At 44.3% G+C, this 20,403-nt stretch overlaps 4 protein-coding genes across 6 annotated transcripts; 1 reads left to right on the top strand and 3 right to left on the bottom strand.

Moving 5' to 3' along the window:
• Positions 1–81: 81 nt before the first annotated feature.
• LOC119127282 (glutathione S-transferase theta-3-like) lies at positions 82–2,152 on the bottom strand. The gene is made up of 5 exons (XM_037259186.1): positions 1,992–2,152; positions 1,828–1,915; positions 1,437–1,593; positions 979–1,155; positions 82–304 (listed from the first exon to the last, which is right to left on the bottom strand). The coding sequence occupies exons 1-5, from the start codon at positions 2,095–2,097 to the stop codon at positions 104–106; spliced, it is 729 nt and encodes a 242-aa protein (XP_037115081.1). The 5' UTR covers positions 2,098–2,152; the 3' UTR covers positions 82–103.
• Positions 2,153–2,476: 324 nt separating this feature from the next.
• On the bottom strand, positions 2,477–15,529 carry LOC119127299 (golgin subfamily A member 6-like protein 1). 2 transcript variants are annotated; one of them, XM_037259210.1, is made up of 5 exons: positions 14,848–15,529; positions 4,048–4,316; positions 3,835–3,958; positions 3,518–3,764; positions 2,477–3,439 (listed from the first exon to the last, which is right to left on the bottom strand). In XM_037259210.1, exons 2-5 carry the CDS (start codon positions 4,178–4,180, stop codon positions 3,437–3,439), a joined length of 507 nt encoding a protein of 168 aa, XP_037115105.1. In that variant the 5' UTR covers positions 4,181–4,316; positions 14,848–15,529; the 3' UTR covers positions 2,477–3,436. The 2 variants fall into 2 exon arrangements, with proteins under 2 accessions (XP_037115105.1, XP_037115106.1); XM_037259211.1 differs by lacking the exon at positions 14,848–15,529 and adding an exon at positions 8,907–9,400.
• LOC119127208 (stromelysin-3-like) lies at positions 8,453–14,377 on the top strand. The gene is made up of 8 exons (XM_037259061.1): positions 8,453–8,734; positions 10,592–10,821; positions 11,348–11,491; positions 11,897–12,030; positions 12,124–12,374; positions 12,782–12,986; positions 13,170–13,430; positions 13,857–14,377. The coding sequence occupies exons 1-8, from the start codon at positions 8,591–8,593 to the stop codon at positions 13,973–13,975; spliced, it is 1,488 nt and encodes a 495-aa protein (XP_037114956.1). The 5' UTR covers positions 8,453–8,590; the 3' UTR covers positions 13,976–14,377.
• A 70-nt stretch (positions 15,530–15,599) lies between the features above and the next one.
• On the bottom strand, positions 15,600–19,202 carry LOC119127241 (SWI/SNF-related matrix-associated actin-dependent regulator of chromatin subfamily B member 1). 2 transcript variants are annotated; one of them, XR_005098774.1, is made up of 10 exons: positions 19,070–19,202; positions 18,037–18,148; positions 17,821–17,950; positions 17,162–17,299; positions 16,955–17,082; positions 16,423–16,589; positions 16,159–16,349; positions 15,961–16,092; positions 15,747–15,857; positions 15,600–15,703 (listed from the first exon to the last, which is right to left on the bottom strand). XR_005098774.1 is itself a non-coding variant. In XM_037259121.1 (9 exons), the coding sequence occupies exons 1-9, from the start codon at positions 19,193–19,195 to the stop codon at positions 15,818–15,820; spliced, it is 1,164 nt and encodes a 387-aa protein (XP_037115016.1). In that variant the 5' UTR covers positions 19,196–19,202; the 3' UTR covers positions 15,600–15,817. The 2 variants fall into 2 exon arrangements, 1 of the variants encoding a protein (XP_037115016.1); XM_037259121.1 differs by having other exon boundaries at positions 15,600–15,857.
• Between the last annotated feature and the right edge of the window lie 1,201 nt (positions 19,203–20,403).

Below are 20,403 nucleotides of genomic sequence, written 5' to 3'. Positions count from 1 at the left end.
AAATAAAAATATAATCGATGAATATAATATATATATATATATGAATATAATATATGAAATGTTTATAATGAGCTTTCAATAAACGTGTTCTAATCTTTTTATTTTACAAGAAAGCTTTCTTGAATTTGTCCTTGAAGATTTGGGGTAATCCTTGTTCACGCAGCGACTGCTCCACGCCGCCGCTCAGCATGATGGCAGCGTTGGCCTCGTCAAAAAGCGCATGGCCAACTTCTTTCTTTACGCGCTCGTGCCAGGCAAACAGTTTAGGACGCCCTGAGAACACGTCCACGCCACTGCTCACAGGCTAAATACAACAACACACAAATCAGATTTCAAATCACAGATTTTTTTAAAAAAAAGGAAGAAACAAAGCTATTTTGCTATTGTAAAATAGGTAATGTTGTGAATTTTTATTCTGGTATCATGCAAGCAATGTATATCTCACTAGTAAGACTAAGTGTGACCGGGTCATGTTCGGGTCAGGTTCGTGTGGGATTGTTTGGGGCTTGGTCCAGGAATGTAGGCTCATTGGCACCAGACACATCTGGTTTCCATTAACAACTGCTAAGATATGCACCGTGTAGAGTTAGGGAGGCTGCGGGGTCATAGGTCACCCAACAGCCCGAGTAAAGGGAAGCGCAAGAGTATAAGTTTTACGGCGAGAGTAGACAAAGGACTCGACATCTTGGCTAGGGCGCGAGACACTTCTCTCTGACATCGGTTGAATAAAATCTTTCCCCAACCAGCCGTGTGTGACTGAAGTTTTCCTTCCCCAAGCCAGCCACTTTTTCACCGTTGGTTTGGAAGACCAGCTGACCATCGAAGAGAATTCACCACAGTAGCTAGTGTATTACTCAATTTACGTAGATAGAAAGTTGGTTAGTCGTGTGTCAGTTAGTGGCTATTTAATTTGTTTGTTGTTTAATTTGCTAGTTTGTTAGCTAATTAGTTTGTTGTTTTGTATTGAGGTTCCGTCACCTGCATGATCTCAGCTATAGCCACCAAATCAGCCAGGGAGATGGAGGTGCCACACAAGAACAGGTTTTCACCAAGGAAACATTTTTCCAGCACATCCACAGACTGGCTCAGCTCCTCTACGGCAGATGACATCTTGTCCTTTGGGACCTCCTGGCCCATCACCAGTGGGTACATGTTCTGACACACACACATTTTTCCAAGTCCTATTCAATCCCTCTCTTTTCAAAATACAATCCAAAATTCTAAGATTGCAGCCCCCAAATCCAAAATGGCTGCCCCCCATTTTTTTTTTTTTTTTCCTAGAGATATGATTTTACTATCAAAAAGGTCTGAGCTGCTTGAGGACCACCTCCATGTAGTATGTCCACGGGCCTGTACTGCCCCTGGTGGCCAAGGTGCGCAGACTAGAAGCATCCACATCGGAATCGCTAATTCTCACAAAGAAAAACAAATTTTACCTTGAGCAGGAAAACCTTTGACCCGTGAGCTCGCAGATTCATCTGCTGCCAGGACAAATATTCATTGACTCGTGCCCGCTTCTGCAGGTCGGCTGGGTACCAGTGGTCAGGAAGGCTGCACGCGTGCTTTTCAGCCAGGTACTGAAGGATGGCCACGCTGGGGAAAAAAAGCAACCTTAGCCACTCCAAACACTCCATCCTGATTAGGGAGCTGTTATGATCCAAGAGACCAGAAAACAGAAAAAAAAATTGACATTTCTGGTTTTCCTCTATTCCCTTTCACATAGTCACTAATGTCATGCCTATGAAAATTCGAATCTTCGTCTTCCCTTTTAATCCAAGTACCTTCCAACGGAGAAACCGTGTCGTTGTTCCCAAGGTTTTTATTTACCTCTCCGTCAGGACAAAGTCGCCGTCCTTCATTACCGGAACTTTCCTTATCGGGCTGATCTTTCCAAACTCTTCGCCATACTGCTCCCCTTGCAGGCACACACGCAAATCGTTCTGTAAACTTAATGTCAAGACATGTGTAGGTGCGCGTGCGCGTGTGTGTACCTTTGGCAAGGTCTACAAGCTTGAATTCAAAGGGAATAGAGTTGAGTCGAGCGAATATGAACAAAGAGCGGCAGGGCTGCGAGCGAAGGTCGAGATACAATTCCATCTTGACTGACAGCAATGTAGCTGCTGGCGCAACCAGGTTTTGTAGCTCTTGGTAGACACGCCCCCTTTAACTGACCCCTTTCTGGAGGCGCAAACAGGGGAAAAGTTCAATCACGTCGTACTGAAACATTTTTCTTTTTCCCTCGCAGTGCTAATAAAACCTTGGGTGAAATTTCTGGATGAAACATAAATTCTACACGAGACATTTTAAGCTTTATAGCCAAACTTAGATTGACTTTGTGTCAACTTTTGAATGCTGAAAGTCTTACCCTGAGGCAGGCAAAACACTGACATGTGCTTTCAGTTAACAACTGTGTTTTGAAAAACACCCTGGAGATATTGATCACATTGCACTCAGTTCACGCACGCACACACACACACATAGAAGAATGAAAATGAGGAAGAGAGATTAGGGCAGCCCGTTATTGTGGAGGAAATACTTGTGATTCTCCCGGGAGTCAAACATGAACAAGTCACAGCATTGAATTTCAAGGGGCGGAGTCTTAAGTAAGCTGCTGATTGGTGCTCTGCTTAGTTAATCATACTCTCCTGTCAGCTCGTGACCTGTAAAACAATTTATCACGTTGTGTCACTGATTTTTGTTACGTAGATCCAGCGCTGGCTTGTTGGATGTTAGGCCAGTTTTGGTAAATATAGAGATGAGCGCAGGCCAGCGCATCAGTGGGCAGGCTGCGCCACTGTGGGCGCGTTTACAGCCAACTTCAGCCGCAGCTCCTCTTTCATTGTAATTGAGTGTAATGTTATCTAGTGAAATGTAGTGTCGCATTTTTTTGGTATCATCTGTTGTGTCGTTTTTAATTTTGTCGTGTATTGTCATACGTGTAGTGAGTATGCGTCTACTCGCATCTTGCAAGGTTTTCTGTTTGCTCGCAAGGAGCTGATGGGTGGTCTCATCATTCCAATTCCCAAATGCCTCAATATTTACGGAACATTCCGGAATCTTTGTGTTTGTCTCACTGTAATCTAAGCGACAATCATTCCACACCATGTCACGCCATCCCGTGTGTGTTAGTGTTATGTAGTATTTCATTTTGTGTTGCTTTGTCTATCAGCTAGCTAATTGAGTCGCTTGACAATTTCTGCTGTTTTTATGAGAACTTATGGAGTTTCCATGACAGTTTTTCAAGTCGTTTCATGACACTTTAGTAGTTTGAAGGCAGTGAGATAACGTGTGCAGCTCTTTCACAACGTTGTCTTGCTGGAGGCCACCGTGAACATGACGTGTCGTTACGCCTCTTGGTCCTATCGACTTTGTTGTTGCTCCAGCAGGTTAACAGTTCTTTTTGAAAGTTCAGTAGAAGATCATTTGACATGATTGCTCACTGTGAAGAAGAACAACATGGAGAAGAAGTCTTAGTACCGAGTCGCCCATGTACATATGTGTACGCGTATGTCCTGACCTTCCTGCGGATGAGCTTGCGTCTGGGCTTCTTGACGAGCTCCTCTTGGAGTCGGCTGACCTCGCAGTAGAGTTCCAGCTCTCTCTTCTGCATTACGTCCTTCTCCTCCCACAGGGTCATGTTTTCTCCCAGCATCTTTTTCAGCTGAAGCATCTTCTCGCTGTTCTCCTCCCGCTCCTGCTGCAGCACCTTGCCCATCTTGTCCTCAAACACCACCTCCATGTTCCTCATGGTCTCGGCGATCATGCTGCCGGAACAACAAGATTCATACTCCACCCTGCTGAGGGAGGTGGGGAAGAGGAGGAAGGAGACGTTACTTGGTCTTGTCTCGCTCGGCTTCCTCCTTGAGGTGGCGGATGGAGGCCTCCTGGTCCTGCTTCTGCTTCACCAGCTTCTCCTCCAGAGCCACCAGCTGCCCAGCCTGAGCCTCCAGCTTCTCCACTGAGAAGAAGGGCGAGAAGAAATCGAACAACAACGTTTGTCCTTTGTACAAGATAGCTAGTTTCCATTGTATGTTTCTGCGCTCTGACCTTGCGTGCAGATTTCACTGTTGAGCTCCTGGATGCGCGCCTCCAGCTGCTGTACCGTGGCCTCCAGCTGCTCCATACATTCTTTTTGACGCTCCGCCGCCTCCTGCTGGCTCTCCACCTGCTCCATCAGCATCTCCACTTTCTTGTCTTTGGCGTCCAGCGAGCGCTTCAGGTAGCGTGTCACGTCCGCCTTGTCCTTGCGCAACACCCGCTGCTCGTACAGCAGGTCCTGGACTTGGTTCTCCAGCTCTTCGCATTTGGTCTGGCATCTGTGAGAAAATACAAACCTGGATGAGCCGATACGTAGACAAAGGTTTTTAAGATGCTAACCTGTTCTAATGCTAATTCGGTCAATGCTCTGTACCCGACTTGAGGTGCGACAACTAATCAACACCAACAACTAATCTCAACATCAAATTAAATTGATTAATCCTCGAGAGATCTTGTAGAACTTGTCCAAGTCGTCTTCATTCCAAACTCAGTAAATACACCCAGATTTCTGTAGTCCTCCATAAAAGCAAACAGGCTGCCCATTTCACATTATGAAGAACGCGAAAGACATGAACTCGCCAAGAACGGTCTTCCTCTGAACATAGGTTCTTCCTAAGAATGCAAGTCTTTATGGAAATTGGAACGGTTGTGTACGGTTGTGTTGACTTCATATCCGACTGTGACAGCAGCACAAAAAGCAACTTGGAATATTTTCCTAGCCGAGCATTCAGAGGTTACCAACCGAGGCACTCGGTTTAAGCTATCAGACAGGAACAAAATCCGGGTACTGTATTCCGTGCATTCTTGGTTTGTTTGTTCGGACTTTCAACTGGAACAGTACTTTGGCCGTGACGAATGGCGTTTCGCAGCATCACTAGGATGTAAGAATGGATAAAAACGCCATTTAAGAAATGGCTACTTTTTGCGTAAAATCAAAATAAGACACTTGCAAACATCTAATTTCATTTGGAAATGATCCATTTTCCAACACGTTACAGCCCAAACCAAGAACCGAATCTTAATCGTTTTATGTTTGTGCACGTTTTGCACCGTCAATTTTTCCCTAAATCCAGTTTGATCAATTTTGAAAAACCAACAGATTAATTTCTTAAAATAATTGTTGGTTGCTGACCTCCGACTGTTTTCTGGATTTGTAACCTACACATAACAAAGAAAAAAAAATTAAGCCACTATTCTGATTTTATAACCATTGTTCCTTTTTATTTATGGTAAATTATTGGTAAAATCCGCACATAAAGGCTATCAAGCTACCTCGCAAGCTAGCATTGTTGTCTAACAATTATCTTACTTCTCCAGCTGCTCCTCCAAATATCGTATTTGTTTTAGAAACAACTTGTCCGTGTCCAAAATTTCGGTGATTTCATCCGCCATGGTTAATGGTTAATTCAATGTTTATTTATTTTGCTTCTTTCATATGAATCTTTTATAAAATGAACACTTGAGTTGTGACAGGCAAGGGGCAAGGGGCAAGGAGCTGGGAGGTGATGCCTTCAGGCACATGACAGAAAACTCAACTTTTAACCCGGGCACTCGCCTGAACGGGTGTTTAAATCGAATTCAAATGCCGGTTTTCCCCCGCACGTCAGATTAGAACGTGACCTAATTGCTTTCAACAAGAGATGTGATGTCACAGTCAGAGAACTTCTGCTTTGTCGACGTGTTTTGTTGGCGCTGCTGCTAACGGCCACTAGAGAGCGCCCTCGCTCTTGTTGATGGCTTGGTGAGTTCTGTTGACAGACATGAAGTATCTGAACGCGGCGGGAAGGTGACGACAAAATGGCGGAAAGTTGAGCGTGACTGATTTAATTAGTAACTTGACAAATAGAAAGTAAAAAAAAAAAAAAACATGGTGTCAAAACTTTATTGGTGCAAATGCAAACCCAGCGCTCTTGGCTACAACAATGGATTAATTAAAAAAAAAAAAAAAAAAAGGCCAAAGACAAAGACAAAACTGGTCCAATAGATCAGTCAATATCATAATCAGTCGATAATTTATTGTTCAGCAAAAAGAAGAAAAAAGACCGCCATGGATTGTTTGTTGCTAATACTAAGACTCTCTTTTAACATAGCTCAGATTTTCTAAATAATCTGCAGAAAAACGAGCTAACAAATCATTCGTCGGTAATTGCGCCGTGACCACCAGGAAGTTGCTTTGAATTCAACGCCGTCACCTCATTAGCTTGCAAACAGCGGCAAGCGGTCAAATGGGATCCCATCAGAAACCGAGGATGTCGCTTAATACCTTCGGCACGCACGCACACACAAATCCTGGCGTCTGCTTCCCATTAAGACACACACATACGCACGCACACACATGCTCTGTTTGCAAAAAAAAAAACTATGCTGACATCAACTCAAAAAACTTTGCTGATGCTTCTTCAAGATAGGAAGCTTGATTCTGCCGCTGCCGTTGTCTCACAATGCATCATCAGCGGACACACGACGGCCAGTTCACTTGTGACCTTTGACCTTGCGCCTCAGGACCACCCACAAACCCCAGAAAACAGTTCATTGGAGTTTTGTGCTTCATGGAAAGTCATCCTACTTGCGGGAGGCGTCCCTCTTCTTGACGCTGCCCCCAGCACACCTCGTAGGCAACCTTTTTGCCATTTGTGTGTCATTGATGTTATCGTCGTTGAGATTATGGTCAATGTCGTCTTTTAGCGGATGCGGGTCGCTTCAGTGGTATTTGTGCGGGCCTCTGATATAAGATAAGTTAGTCCTTTACTCAGCCTGCAATTGAAACATCAACAACATATGCAGGGCATTAATTTTACTAGGTGAACAGCTTTACCTGCCAAAAATCTGAACAAAGAAAAAATTCTGCATTGAATGTCAGCAGCCATCCTTGTGGAAATTGACCTCGGCATAGTTTCAATGCTTTGTCCATTAGCCGTAGCAATGAATGCAGTAAAGAGGTGTGGCCATAAAAACAACCACATCAGGTTATCTTGATATTATTTTACTCGAACTTCACGACTAAGTAGGGCAGAAGATTGCTCGGAGGCATCACTCCATGTCTTTTATTGCTGTAATGAATAAAGTAACAACGAGTGCATGTTATCACGCTGACGTTGAGCTTTGAACAGACGCCTGCATGATTGATAAACATGTACAGAGTTGAACCAGTGCATGTCATGTGTTAAAGATTGTTTAATTTATTAACCCTCAAACGGCCACTTCAAACCAAAATGGCCGACTTTCTCTGTCTTCTCCATCATGGCTTCTTAACTCATACACTGCTAATGAAAGGGGATCTGTGTTGCGTCCTTTCAGCTCCTGCTTTGTTTCTCGTTCCAAGTCACGTCATTCCAGATATTTGCAACCTGACGCCTAAGCTGGCTTCTCTCTTTATGGCGATCGGTCTGTCGTGTGCTGGAAGCCTTGATTTCACTGCCTCATAAAGAAAAGTAGTTGGAGACATGTGTGCAATGTATGTGCGTTTTCACGTCATTAAGACTGAGCAACACGCTTCTTCGTTGGACTTTTGAGTATGGAACACAAATGTCCCGCGGTGAACATCAAGTATAGATTCTTCAGACTTTTAATGGGACTATTCATGATAGGCTTCCCAAATTTCATGTTGCTGATTCAAACTAGCTTTGAGGATAGTTTTTTTTAATTGATTTTTTATCATTGCAATAAAGTTGTTACTAGTTTTCTGATTAAAATTGAGTTTCGATTTCCGATACGCTTTATTACTCCTTGTCATCACATAATGAAGACTTACTCTATTGTGAGGATTCAAATATTTATTTTCTTTCCTGGGTCGACGGTTCTTGCCAGTTTTTATTGGCGGCTCCTTCTCATGTTTGCTCATGAAAGCTGAGCGTCCACGTGCAATTATTAGCACTTGCAATTTCACTAATGATCTCAATGTGATTCACAGAAGGGATCCCCCCCCCCCTTTTTTTCCTGCTTGAGGTGGTTCCCCTTGAACCCAGCCCCCCCTTACTCCTCGGACCCTCTTTAGAAGGGCTTTTAAGTCCCAGCTGCAAAAATAAAAGTTCCCCTGATGGAAACAGGATCATGGCACTAACCCACATCAAGAAGTCTGCTTTGTTTTGAAGACATTTCACACATCTTATCGTGCAATATTTTGTGTGAGTTTGCACTCAAATTTTGGTGTTGTCTTAAAGGGCAGTTTGAATTTTCCCCCGCACAATTATCTGTCAATAAAGTTAGGCGTTGCCTTCATGACATTATGAAACCAAAGTTTGTCACACAATAGTCATTTGTAGTTAAAATTTTCTCCATTTTGAGGGGTTCTTTTGAGGGGTTCTCCATGATGGGCCCCATGTCAAATATTGCTCAAATTGCGTTGGACTTCAAAGTGAAAGTATGAGGCACGCAGGGGGTTAACAGTCACGTGGTGTCGACCAACAAACGCGCAGCCTGTGAGTTTGTGTGTATACGGTGGCCCGTGGAGAACAAAGAAGCATCGAGGCGGTATTTAAAGCGGAGTAAGTTTGCAGCGGACGACTTGAAGCGGCGGCCAAGCGCGCGTCACGACGAGCTGCAGCCAGCCGATATGCGGACGAGCGCGCACGCGTCCGGCGCCCTCCTCTGCCGCTGGCTCCTCATCCTCACGCTCGCCGTGCTCGGGCCCGAGTACGCGCGCGCTGCCGCCGTGCGCCAGCCCGTCGTCACTGGCCACCACCACAAAGCGACACCGGTGAGTTGTTGTTTCGGACCTGACATGACTTCAGTGACGTGCGGTGAGGTTCATGGGTGGTGAGGCACTGACTCCTTAAGAATCGGATTTACAAGTTCATGGACCCAAAAGGATCGCTTATTCAATTGGGTGCGCGTGCGCGCACGCACACGCACACAGTTTGTGGCCTTACCTTTATTTGTAGATAAAGTCCATGCGCCTATCCTTCCCCACAAAAATCTGTTATTTTGTTGTAACAATCCTTATTTTCCTTTAGTTTAGGCACCTTTTCTTTAATTTCTTTCTGTCATAAGTTTGAGCGACTAGCTTTTCACAACTGCATTTCTCCAACACGCCCAAAACATACGTAGCTACAGCAGGGGCTTGTCTATCATCACTTCCAAAAACGCCTCCTTCACTTCACTTTTAGCTACCTAGCGCAAAAAAAACAGACATCTGTGTTTTATTTGTGACATCCATTGTCTCGTCTACCTCCAGCAACAAATGGAGCAGCATTTATCACCTGTTGACTCACGTACGCCCCCTTCAGTGCGGCAGAGTACTATCTGCCTCAACCTGTGCCCTTTTACTGTAGTTGTATGTCCATTAGCAAAAAATAAATAAAGCATTTGACCTTTGTATTTGAACAGGAAATATCCAATGTCAGCAATTTTGACTATAAAAATGTTCAGAATTAGTTCTATATAGAGATCAATTGACAAATATTCATTTGTACTTGTCATGATGACAGGTGAGGCAGAGCCTCCCCTGCCTCCCCTGACCGCACATCCTTGGTGACAGTAAGTTGGAAATGACAGGCGGTTATGCGATCAGGCTAACAATTGCTCATAAGTTTTGTGACATTTAAATATCCTTTTTCTTATGTGTTAAATGACAGAAAAAAAATGTTACAACCGTTTGTTTTCCCGGAGTGTGTTATTGGGGCGCGCGCGCTGTCCCTGCCAGGACCACCCTGTTATGTCTGCCGCGTGTTGACGGGCCCGTGCACGCCTTGCGCAGCAACGTTACACGCCGTCTCCGGTTACGACACACGCCGGCTTTCCCTGGCTGTCAAATTATTATCGTTGCTTGCGTATTTGACGTCGCTAACGGACACGTTTGCGTCATTGTTTTTTTTTTTTTTTTTACATATTCTTTTTGTGTGTTAAATACTTTTATTATATTTTTTGTCTGATTTTCTGTGTTACTTTTAATATGTATTTGTATCATTTGTGATAATTGTGCAGTTTTTGTCTCATATTTTGGTTTTTTTCAAGTAATATTTGGATGATTTCTTGAGTTTTCAAAACTGTAAAGACTCCGATTCAGAAACTAAAAAGGCATATGGAGAATGTGGCCATTGATCTCGCTAGCCCGCGCTAGGTGTGTAAAAGGTAGCGATGTCTGTTCTCAGAATCAATTATTTCAATCTTAAATTTTGACTAACCAGCCACAGCATCATCCAAGATCCAAGCACTTCCCATGTGACCTTATTTCAGGTGCCCCTCAAGACTTGCAATGCATTCGTGTGCGGACTTGTTTGCCGCCGCATCTCGCTCCGCAGACTGGATGTTTTGCAACTCGCATGCTGTAACACGATTAAAAAAAAGACAGCCGCTCTTGCCGTGTTTGCTCGCTCGGCAGAAAGTGTCAGGTTAATGGTTACCTGGCGCTGCGCCATTGTCAAACACAGACAGAAACAGCAGCTGAGTCAGCCCAAACGGATCTGTGATGATCTGCATTTTTGTTTCAGCATCAAATACTTTTAGTGTAATCTTTGAGTTTATCTTGCAAACCCGCCAGGATCATTCCACAATTTCTCCTTCTAACACTTAACCCGCCTTCTTAGCACTAACTGGCTCCAACTCATGGTCGCAGGTCTCTACCAAATTTCCTGAGCTGAAGAAGCGAGTCAAGCTCCCTCAGGTCCACAATCTCCTCAAGGATGTCGTGCTGTCAAACGGCACTTGGAAGCCAGGGAAGCGTCCCCGTTGCGGAGTTCCTGACTTTCCTGGCAGCCGGCGGAGACGTCTCCTATCACCAGGGTACCGGCGCAGACGCTTTGTCCTCTACGGGGGACGCCTGGACAAGAACAACCTCACCTACAGGTTTGATACACTAACATGCTAAACACAAACGTTTGCTCTTCATGTCTAATCGGGTGGCTTGGGTTGAAGATTTTAGTGAGACACCACTGAGTTTGGCATCAAGTTAAGACGGCGAGCTAAAGAGTTAGCTAGTTACCGTTGGATGGCAAGTTTGAAGGCGAGTGAGACTACGAGTTAAACAGTACGTTAGCAAAGATGAACAACAAAGTGAGTGATTTGTAAGCAATCAGGAAACTAGACCCCAAATCGGTCGACAAGTTAAATAGCTACTTCGGCAAGTTGGACCTGTTCAACAGTGCGTTTCAATGAACTCATCATTTTTCCATCATAAAACTACTTGTGAATTTATGCAAAGTCCCATCAAATTATTTTATGCCAATGTGAAGAATGCAAAGGGTCTTTGATTGTCCAGAAAGGTGCTCTATAAATGTGATGCACTGTTGCTAAGTATTATTAGGACTCATAATAACTGCGAGTAAATTGTGGCTAGTCCAATGAAAAATATGGTGGCGGCTGTTTTTGTCAGGATCGTGCGCTTCCCGTGGCAGATGGACGAGGAGAAAGTGAGACGCGTGTTTCGTGAAGCTCTGAAGATTTGGAGCGACGTGACGCCGCTCACTTTCACCGAGAGCCACGTCGGCAAAGCCGACATCCGCATCGACTTCACCAGGTATCCGAGCAATTGTGATTTCCCAGCAAACACTTCCTGGCTAGGACGTCGTGCCACCGTAATGGTGCCGTCTCGCTGACAAATACCTTATTTAATGTGGACAAACGATGTTTTAAAATGTTTACCTTAATTACAACTTAATTCTCATTCAATCATAATTATTATTTTACTCTGAATATTGAATATTTTTGGTATAAGATTTAAATCTCAGGGTTTTTTTTTTTCTTATTTTCTCCCAAAAAATAGATTTTGTGATAGAATTCAAACAGTTTCCCCAAACAAACAAAATAACCGCTTCAGTTTTTCTTAGAAGTTTTTTCTCATAATATAAAACAAATTCCTGTATAATTGTGACATGCTTTAAATACAGACAAAACCTTTTTTTGTTGTTTTGCTGACCCACAGGTACTGGCACGGTGACAACCTCCCATTCGATGGCCCGGGTGGGATCCTGGCTCACGCCTTCTTCCCCACAACACGTCGACAAGGAGATGTCCACTTTGACTACGACGAGGCCTGGACACTCGGAAACCACATGGGTCAAACAAACAGCAGCAACATTAGTCATGCTAATGATCATCATGCTAACAAACACCATACAATGACACTAACAGTCATACGTCTTTTCTTAGGTACGGACCTTCTCCAGGTGGCGGCTCACGAGTTCGGCCACGTCCTGGGCCTGCTTCACTCGAAGGAGCCCGGAGCCATCATGTCCGCCTACTACTCTTTCTCGTACCCGCTCAGGCTGAGCCTTGACGATCAGCGCGGCATTCAGTACCTGTATGGAACGCGACTCCGAACGCGCCCCACACCGCTGCCCACTACGCCGCTGCCGCCTCCGGCCCAGTCCCATCCCGAGACAAACGAGATCCTCCCGCATGTGAGTCGATTTACCTTATCGTGGCTGCGTTAGCAATATGCTAAGATACACGCTATTGCAAACTAAAGCTGGAATGACATGCTGGCAACTAAACATGCTAATACGTAAACAAGTAGCAAGGCAAGTATGCGCGCTAGTAAATGTTAGCCTGATACACATGCTATTGAATATATCACGTTGGCTAGTTAACAGGCTAATGAATATTCATTGTGCAGGTATAAATAGAAAATTAGCCACACTGGCGAGCATGTTATTAAACAACTAGTTAGCCAAATGTATTACTTCAGCTTTACTCACAAACATTGAAGGTTAGCCATGCTAACAGTTTGCCAGCCGCGGAGGTATACATGCTAATAAATGTACGTCAGCTGCATTTTACAGTTTGACTGATGTGTTGTTTCGTTTAGCCCGACGCGTGCCAGACGGATTTCGACGCTGCGTCCATGATCCGTGGCGAGCTTTTCTTCTTCAAGTCGGGATACGTGTGGCGCATCCGTGACGGCCATCTTGAAAGCGGCTATCCCGCCTTAGCGTCACGTCACTGGCGAGGGATTCGCAACAATGTAGACGCCGCCTTCGAAGACAAAGCAGGCAACATTTGGTTCTTTCAAGGTACGCTTTAATCAATTCATGCCATGTTGTAAGAAACCTTTCAAAGATATGAAATACAGTTTAAATATTATAATTCAAATAATCAAAACTGAATATAGCGCATTTTTGGTTTGTGAACCTGCTCATTTTGGGGCCAATGAACGGTTTTGAAACTTCATTCAAGGATATTTTCTCTTCTTGTAGGTGACAACTACTGGGTGTTCGACGCCCAGATGCAGGTGCGTGGGCCCGAGTCCGTACGGGCCCTTGGGCTGCCCGAGGCGGGCGTCCGGGCGACGCTGCGCTGGGGTGACGACCCGGACTTCAACACCTACGTGTTCGGCTCGGGCAACTACTGGCGCTTCAGCCCGCAACACAATCGCCTGGAATCGCCATACCCGCGAGCCATGAGCGACTGGGGCGGCATCCCCGCCGACGTGGACGCCACCTTCCGAGATGCTTACGGTACAAGCTAAATGTTAGGCCCGAGTCATGTTGCAGTACAAATGTTCAGGACCATACGCACGTTGTTTTTGGATGAGTTCTATTTTGTTAAAAAACGCCAACACTATTTAGCGCGTAAAACGAGATTGGTGCTTTGATTGGGTTACAATTCGTTAGGAAACAACAAGGCTAAGTCAATAGCGCCATTGCCGAGAAACTTTGGGCGGTGCTACGACATCACTGTTGATAACTGGATTCCGATAACAGTTCCCAATTCAATGAGAAAAAGCACAATTATTTGGAAAGAAATGCTCATTCTTTCCGTGTAATGCCTTACAATCGGTTTTGAAACGACGATGCCTTGTAGTGCCGTTTGAATTTTAATGCCCTAAAGATGCTCGTATTTGGAGCGGTGTGTAACGCTAAGAACTAAATGTTGTTCGACAGGCTACGCTCACTTCATCCGCGGACGGCAGTACTGGAAATTCGACCCAGTGGCGATGAACTCTCTGGAGGGTTACCCCCGCTATGTGGGCGTCGACTTCTTCGGCTGTCGAAACGTGTGACCGCCATCAGGCTGCCGCCTCCCAATCGCCCGACCCCAGGCGCTCCCACATTGATGTCCAAAGGCTGCATTTGACGCCGTCTGCAAGCCAAACGCACTTCCATCGGTTTCCGGGGTCAAGTCGGACACCTTGGCCTCGCCGTGACATGTTCGGGGATCGCCGTGTTTGTCGGTGCAGGTCACTGACGAGCAGTTGTTACGCGAGAGTCACATGTTATGAATTTACCCATTAACAATTAAGGTACAATTTATGATCATTGTCGTAATGATATTGTATATTTATACACAAACATTTTTTGTAAATATAATTTTCTTTTTTTTACTAATTTTGCTACTTAATCGTAAACACGTCTTCAGGACGTTTTTCAACAGTTTTTCAAAATAAAACAATTTTGAAACTAAATATTTTGGCTTGAAACTTTCATTTGTAACCCTACTTTGAAACCATACTGCTGTTTGGAAAGCCTACTTTAAAAAACTAACCCTACTTTGAAATTCTACCTTAATCCTTTGTTTTAAAGTATTTTAAAGCCTCGCTTGAAACCCTAACCCTATTTTGCAACACTAATCCTACTTCAGAACCCTACTTTTGAACCTTAACACTATTTTAAACACCACTTTGAACCCTAACCTAATTAAAACCCCTATTTTGAAACCCCAATTGTTCTTTGAAAATCACATTCTAATTCAAAACCCTACTTTAAAGCCTCATTCCTTGTTTTAAACCCTACTATGGAACCCTAACCATAGTTTGAACTTGACTTCAACAGCAACCCTTTTTGAAACTCTAATCTTGTGTGTCGACTAAAACTAGAACAAAAATACATAATGACACAAAGTACAACACGACACAGATGACATTTGGACTCTTACCGCTTCGCCTTGCAAACAGCAATTCAGGAGCAAATACAAGTAATCCAAATTGTTTGCATGTGCATGCATCTTACGCTTCCGTCCTTCTCCTCACACGCCTGTCGCAATTACCCAAACAATTTTAACTGCTTCCTGCCACACGATGCGATCCCCAAACTGAACAGTAGGAGGCATAATAACCCAAACGTATGTGAGTATTTAACAATGTACACACGTTGCACAACATAAGATAAACAAACATGGGTATATTAAATCATGACAGTTACAAACAGGAAGCCTAATTTGAAATATTAATCTTAGTAAAACCCTACTATACACGCCGACCAATAATTTGAAACCCTAATTTATCTGAAACCTTAATTTGAGTCCTTATCCCTAGTTTGACATTTTAATCTTACTTTGAAACCCTCGCCCTAGTTTAAAACCCTAACCTGTTGGAAACCCTAATTTGATACCTTATTCATAGTCATGTCCGAACTCTAATCTTACTTTCAAACCCTAACCTGTTTAAAACCCCTGATTTGAAACCTAACCTAACCCTAGTTTGAAACCTTAATTGAAAACCCCAACCCTGCCTTTGAAACCCTACGCAAAATTCTCAATCCTAGTTTCAAACCCTAATTTGAAACCTTAACCCTGGGTTGAAGCCCTAATTTGAAACCTTCACCCCAGCTCAGAATTTTGAAATTAGTGTCAAACAGGAAAAGAAAAAATGGCCACCTCCTGAGTTTCAAGTATTGACAAGAAAAACATTTGTTTATTTTGGTTTATTTTGTAAGAATCATTCAAACGTACAAAAGAGGACAAATACAACATAAATATATTATCTGACTTCTTGCTCTTTGTGTGTGTGTGTGTACGTGTGTGTGTGGAATGTGTGTGCGTGCGTGTGTCTGTATGTGTGTGCGTGCGTGCGTGTGCCCTCATGACGCTATTGTTGTTTTTGCCGACGATAAAGCATCATGTTCCTCTACCAGGCCGGCGCCGTGTTGGCGAGTCGCCTCATTCGCCTGAAAAGAGAAGAACAAAATACAGGTAGCACCTTGGCCAAACTTGTACACTCTTTTACTCTTCCTTGATTGGTCTTTTCGCTTTTCTACTTGTGACCCCCACCTGGTGTTTCTGTCTTGGTCTCTGATCTTCTTCTCCATCTCAGCGTCCGTCAGCGTCTCCAGCAAGGGGCACCACTGGTCAGCGTCACCCGTGTTCCTGATGGCAATCTCCACCGTGGGGAGCGGGTTCTCGCTGCGTGGATGGAGCGGCAAAGGTCAGGCGTCTGGCGAGGCCCTGACGGCGATGCCTTTGGCCTACCTGAAGGCGTACGTCCTCTGGTGCCAGCTGAGCTGCCCCCTGATGCTGTATGCGATGGTGGTGACGAACTCACCTCCCAGACCCAACTCGGAGCACAGCTTGAGCGCAAACTTCTCCGGGGAGTTGTCCCTTTCCGACATGTCCCACTCAAACTGGTCCACCAGGGAGATGTTGCCCACGTGGATGTTGAGCTGGAGGTGGCGGCAAGGGAGAGAGGCAGCCATTATGCACGGAAAGAAGATGGCAGGCGGGCGGGCGATGTACCTTGATGATGACCCTCTGGTCCGTCTGCTCATCCAGAATGCTGTCGGTGGGGTACGACTCCATCTGCTGGCGAATGGCGGAAGCGATGGCGGGCACGAAAGCCAAAGGGTTGAGGTCCAGATCGTCGCACAGGATCTCCGAAAACATCTCGGGAGTCATCAGTTTCTCTGCGATCCGCATCGACAACAATCGACATTTTTAGGATAAGGGCCAAACGCAGACGTGACTCCAAACTGAAATCTTCTAAACCGCTCGCAAGCCAGTCCACCGTTTGAAAGGCTAACACAAAAGCCCAAAGCCACAGTTGAATGCATCACATGAGCTTGCTAACTTGAAAGCCTACCTCTAGAATTTTGAGGCGCAACTTGATTTGAGTTGCAATCACATACTTGCTTAAAATCTTAACCAAAGGTTGAAACTAAGACCTACTTTGTTTGATACCCCAACACAAACTCCCCTTAAGTTTTGCTTGAAAGCCGAACCATCGCCTAACGGTGTCATTCGTGTTGTTGTGTGCGCACGTGCGACATGCCATTCATATTCCACGTAAACGCGTCTCGAAGCTTCTGGCCTTCGATTTCCATGTCCAGACGGATGGGCACCAGCACTTCAGACTGCGTGGCGTTCTCGTGGATCACCGCCGGGTCGTGGTCGTCAAAGCTGAACCACGCGCACATGAAATTGTATTAACACACACACTGATTCGCATGCATAGAATGTGCTAGTGTTGGAGGCTGACCAGAGCGGGAATGTCCTCTTCTTGTCTCGACCTAGACGGGTGCGGTTGATGGTGGTGGAGCAGGGTACGGCGTCCAGGTGATGGGAGCTGTTGGGCAGCGTGGGAACCCACTGGCTGTTCCTCTTGGCCTTCTGTTCCCTGCGTTGACAATTGTTACACACGCGCACAAACATGTTATTGTATAGTGCCCACAGTTCGCCACTCAGCCACACGAGGGCGCACTTTGCTCGCAAGACAAAAGTCACGTTCAAAGACTACGGGGAAAGTAGGAAATGAATGCTCGGCAAAACACTGAGCCACCATTGTCCAAAATATCCTTTGAGCCAAACACTGGACTGCAATCTTAATCTTGACTGAAACTCTCAACCCTAATTTGGAGCCCAACGCCCATCTGGAAATCCTAATTCTTCCTGAGATATTAAACCTGCTATGAAACTTTAGTTATGAGCTTTTATTTACCCGCAAAAGCCTAACTTGTGTTTGAAAACCCAAACGCTTGTCTATAAAGCGCAGTTGAAAACAAGAACCCAGGCTTCTTTCCAAAATCCTTCATTTGCATTCCTAACCCAGACTTGAAAGTCTAATTGGACAACCTGATTTAAAACTCTAACTCCAGATTGAGTACCTTTAAAACTGCAACCCCAGTTTTGGCGTCGTACCTCAAGTATGCGGGAGGCTCGGTGCTTATGGAGACGGCTTTGTACTTGTCGTCGTTGCCGTCCAGAATCTCTTCCACCTCGCTGGCCTTGAGCAGCGTCACGCTGGTGGCTAGCTGCGTGTAGCCGTGATCTGAAGGCAGTAGACGGCCGACGAGGCCTCGTGATTGACCGGCGCCGATGCCCGGGCCACGCCCCCGCCCGAGCCGACAAACTGACCGTGCGATGACTCCACAATCTTCTTGCGCTCCTCTACCGACGCCAACTTCCTCCACAGGGACGGATAGCGCTTGTACAGGGATCCTCTGAACATGCGCAAGTAGTTGCCCACCTGAACACAACGCATCACATCACAGTTAAAAAATAAAAAAGTAATTTCATTCAAGACATATTTGGTCAATTGGCTAAATAATCACAATTTAATTCTGTTAAACATCAGGGTCGGCCTGGACAAATTCATTCTGGACTTAACACTATGCTCCTTGACAATAACTTGTGGTTTGAACCTGCACTTTCAAGCCAGCCCTTAACATTTAAAAACTTGAAACCATCATTTAAAAGCCAACCCTAGCACTATCTTAAAATTGAAACCCAAGTTGAGGCCTGAATTTGCTAGTTTGATACTCTACCACTTGTTTCAAACCTTGAAAGATATGACGCCCTCATGTGCAACCCCAGGCCTCGTTAAAAGCACAACCATGGATTGAACTTGTTTAACTAAACCCTACGCCTCGTTTGAAGCCTGAAAATCTAATACGCTTCTAACCCCATCTTGAAACCCACCTAATTAGAAACTAATTTAAAATCACAACCCAGCCTTGTAAAACATCATGAGGCACTTAAAAGCCAATCTTTAAGCGATTAATCTGGCGTCAAACCCGTCTTGACTCCCTAGTTCCAAATTCTTTCCGCATTTTGGTAGAGCGTATTTGAAGCTACAACCTTAGCATGCTAACTCATTCAAATCCACACACGCTCGTCCACAAAGAGTAGACTGCAAACCCCGAGCACGACATGAACATAATGGATATAGAAGCAGTGCTCTCAAAGCCTAAAGCAAGTGCTAATACTTTTTAATTTTTTTTAAAATTTTTTTTTTAGAAAGAATAGCCTTTATGATATAGTACTTTTGAATGCGCTCAACTTCGCTTAGCAACGTTAGCGGTCGAGCTAATATCCGACAAAAAGTTGAAATAAATAAAACCCTGCGGTGAAGATGGAGCAGAAGGGGATAAAATGTAGACACACCGACCTCCGAGCCGATCATATAAAAATCCCCATCGTCTTCCAGCTGGAATTTGACAGGTTTTTGCCCAAATGTCTTGCTAAGCGCCATACTGGAATGGAATGAAACAACAAAAGCGGTTCGAATGCGCATGCGCTGATTTGGCTGACATGTTAGTCGCGAAAAGATGACGTCACAGTGATACACGGACTCAACTTTTTTAAACTTTATATATATATATATATATATATATATATATATATATATATATATATATATATATTAGGGGTGTAACGATTCATCGATACACATCGATTAATCGATATAATGCTCTACGATTTATTGGCATCGATGCTAAATATATTAGGGGTGTAAATTGCGGGTTTTGCCACGATACGATATCATATCGATACAAAGGAGCACGATACGATTATTGCCGATATCTTAAAGCCCGCTGTGATTCATTCACGATACATCACGATATAGTGCCCCACGATCGATATTTTTATTTTTTAAATAAAAAATATAGAACAATATCCTGATTTATAACTATTCATACGCAAAATCAACAAGGTACTGCAAACTCTTTAGGAAATTACAAGAGTATTGTAGTATACAAAGTGCTTATTTTAACACTGAACTTTATCGAATTCCTATATTTTTTCTCATATAAGTAAAGAAAAATGAATATTCTTTCTTTTTTTGTAATACCATTAACTTTAAAGTGCATTACTGAACTATTTATTTACAATAATTTTAATTGTCCGTTGAGCCATCTTTTCTTTGGAATCCAAAGTGCTTCCAAACGAATGACTTGAAGCCCAAAGGGGAGCGAATTTCCTCGTCTTCTTGGACACTAGCCATAGCACCAGCCCAGGAGCCGCGTAGTTGTCGGCTCCCCTTTCACGTGCCTGCTCTGCTCACAACACAGCATGCCGCGTACTGCTCCCGGAAAGAGGAAGCAAGCAACAATGAACTGGATTTCACAATAAAGTCGCGTCTAATGTCCGAGGTCAAACACGGCGATATAAATCGATGTTTACGTTTAGCATCGATGCCAATAAATCGTAGTGCATTATATCGATTAATCGATGTGTATCGATGAATCGTTACACCCCTAATAACAACTAAAAAGTATCCACTTAGGGACAAAATTCCCCACATGAAATGTCTCGAGTGGCATGGCTGCGCGCTCAATAAATGTCCATAAAAAAAGAAATAACCGTTGAATAAATAATGCAAATTTTGAAAACAAACGTGACATTTTCTTTCATTTTCACTGCAGGTCACAATGGGGACCCAGTGTCATTTTTGCGGACGATCGTTATTCAACAACAACAACAACAACAACAACATGCTTG

This window comes from Syngnathus acus, chromosome 9, assembly GCF_901709675.1.
Source record: "Syngnathus acus chromosome 9, fSynAcu1.2, whole genome shotgun sequence".
Classification (NCBI taxonomy): Eukaryota; Metazoa; Chordata; class Actinopteri; order Syngnathiformes; family Syngnathidae; genus Syngnathus; species Syngnathus acus.
This window is presented reverse-complemented; position numbering and strand designations above follow the sequence as displayed.

Bases quoted from the DNA above. Each gene is read 5' to 3' on its own strand.
- LOC119127282 (XM_037259186.1), bottom strand. From the start codon at position 2,097: ATGGAATTGTATCTCGACCTTCGCTCGCAGCCCTGCCGCTCTTTGTTC. The intron at 1,916-1,991 runs GTACACACACGC...TGTGCCTGCAAG, and splicing joins GCTTGTAGACCTTGCCAAAG to GGGAGCAGTATGGCGAAGAG. The intron at 1,594-1,827 runs GTAAATAAAAAC...TTTTTTCCCCAG, and splicing joins GACTTTGTCCTGACGGAGAG to CGTGGCCATCCTTCAGTACC.
- LOC119127208 (XM_037259061.1), top strand. From the start codon at position 8,591: ATGCGGACGAGCGCGCACGCGTCCGGCGCCCTCCTCTGCCGCTGGCTC. The intron at 8,735-10,591 runs GTGAGTTGTTGT...TCATGGTCGCAG, and splicing joins ACCACCACAAAGCGACACCG to GTCTCTACCAAATTTCCTGA. The intron at 13,431-13,856 runs GTACAAGCTAAA...GTTGTTCGACAG, and splicing joins CACCTTCCGAGATGCTTACG to GCTACGCTCACTTCATCCGC.
- LOC119127241 (XM_037259121.1), bottom strand. From the start codon at position 19,195: ATGCGCATTCGAACCGCTTTTGTTGTTTCATTCCATTCCAGTATGGCG. The intron at 17,300-17,820 runs GTACGACGCCAA...TTGTCAACGCAG, and splicing joins GAGCCTCCCGCATACTTGAG to GGAACAGAAGGCCAAGAGGA. The intron at 16,093-16,158 runs GTAGGCCAAAGG...CCATCCACGCAG, and splicing joins CAGAGGACGTACGCCTTCAG to CGAGAACCCGCTCCCCACGG.
- LOC119127299 (XM_037259210.1), bottom strand. From the start codon at position 4,180: ATGCTGATGGAGCAGGTGGAGAGCCAGCAGGAGGCGGCGGAGCGTCAA. The intron at 3,959-4,047 runs GTCAGAGCGCAG...CCTTCTTCTCAG, and splicing joins CAGTGAAATCTGCACGCAAG to TGGAGAAGCTGGAGGCTCAG. The intron at 3,765-3,834 runs GTAACGTCTCCT...TTGTTCCGGCAG, and splicing joins GCCGAGCGAGACAAGACCAA to CATGATCGCCGAGACCATGA.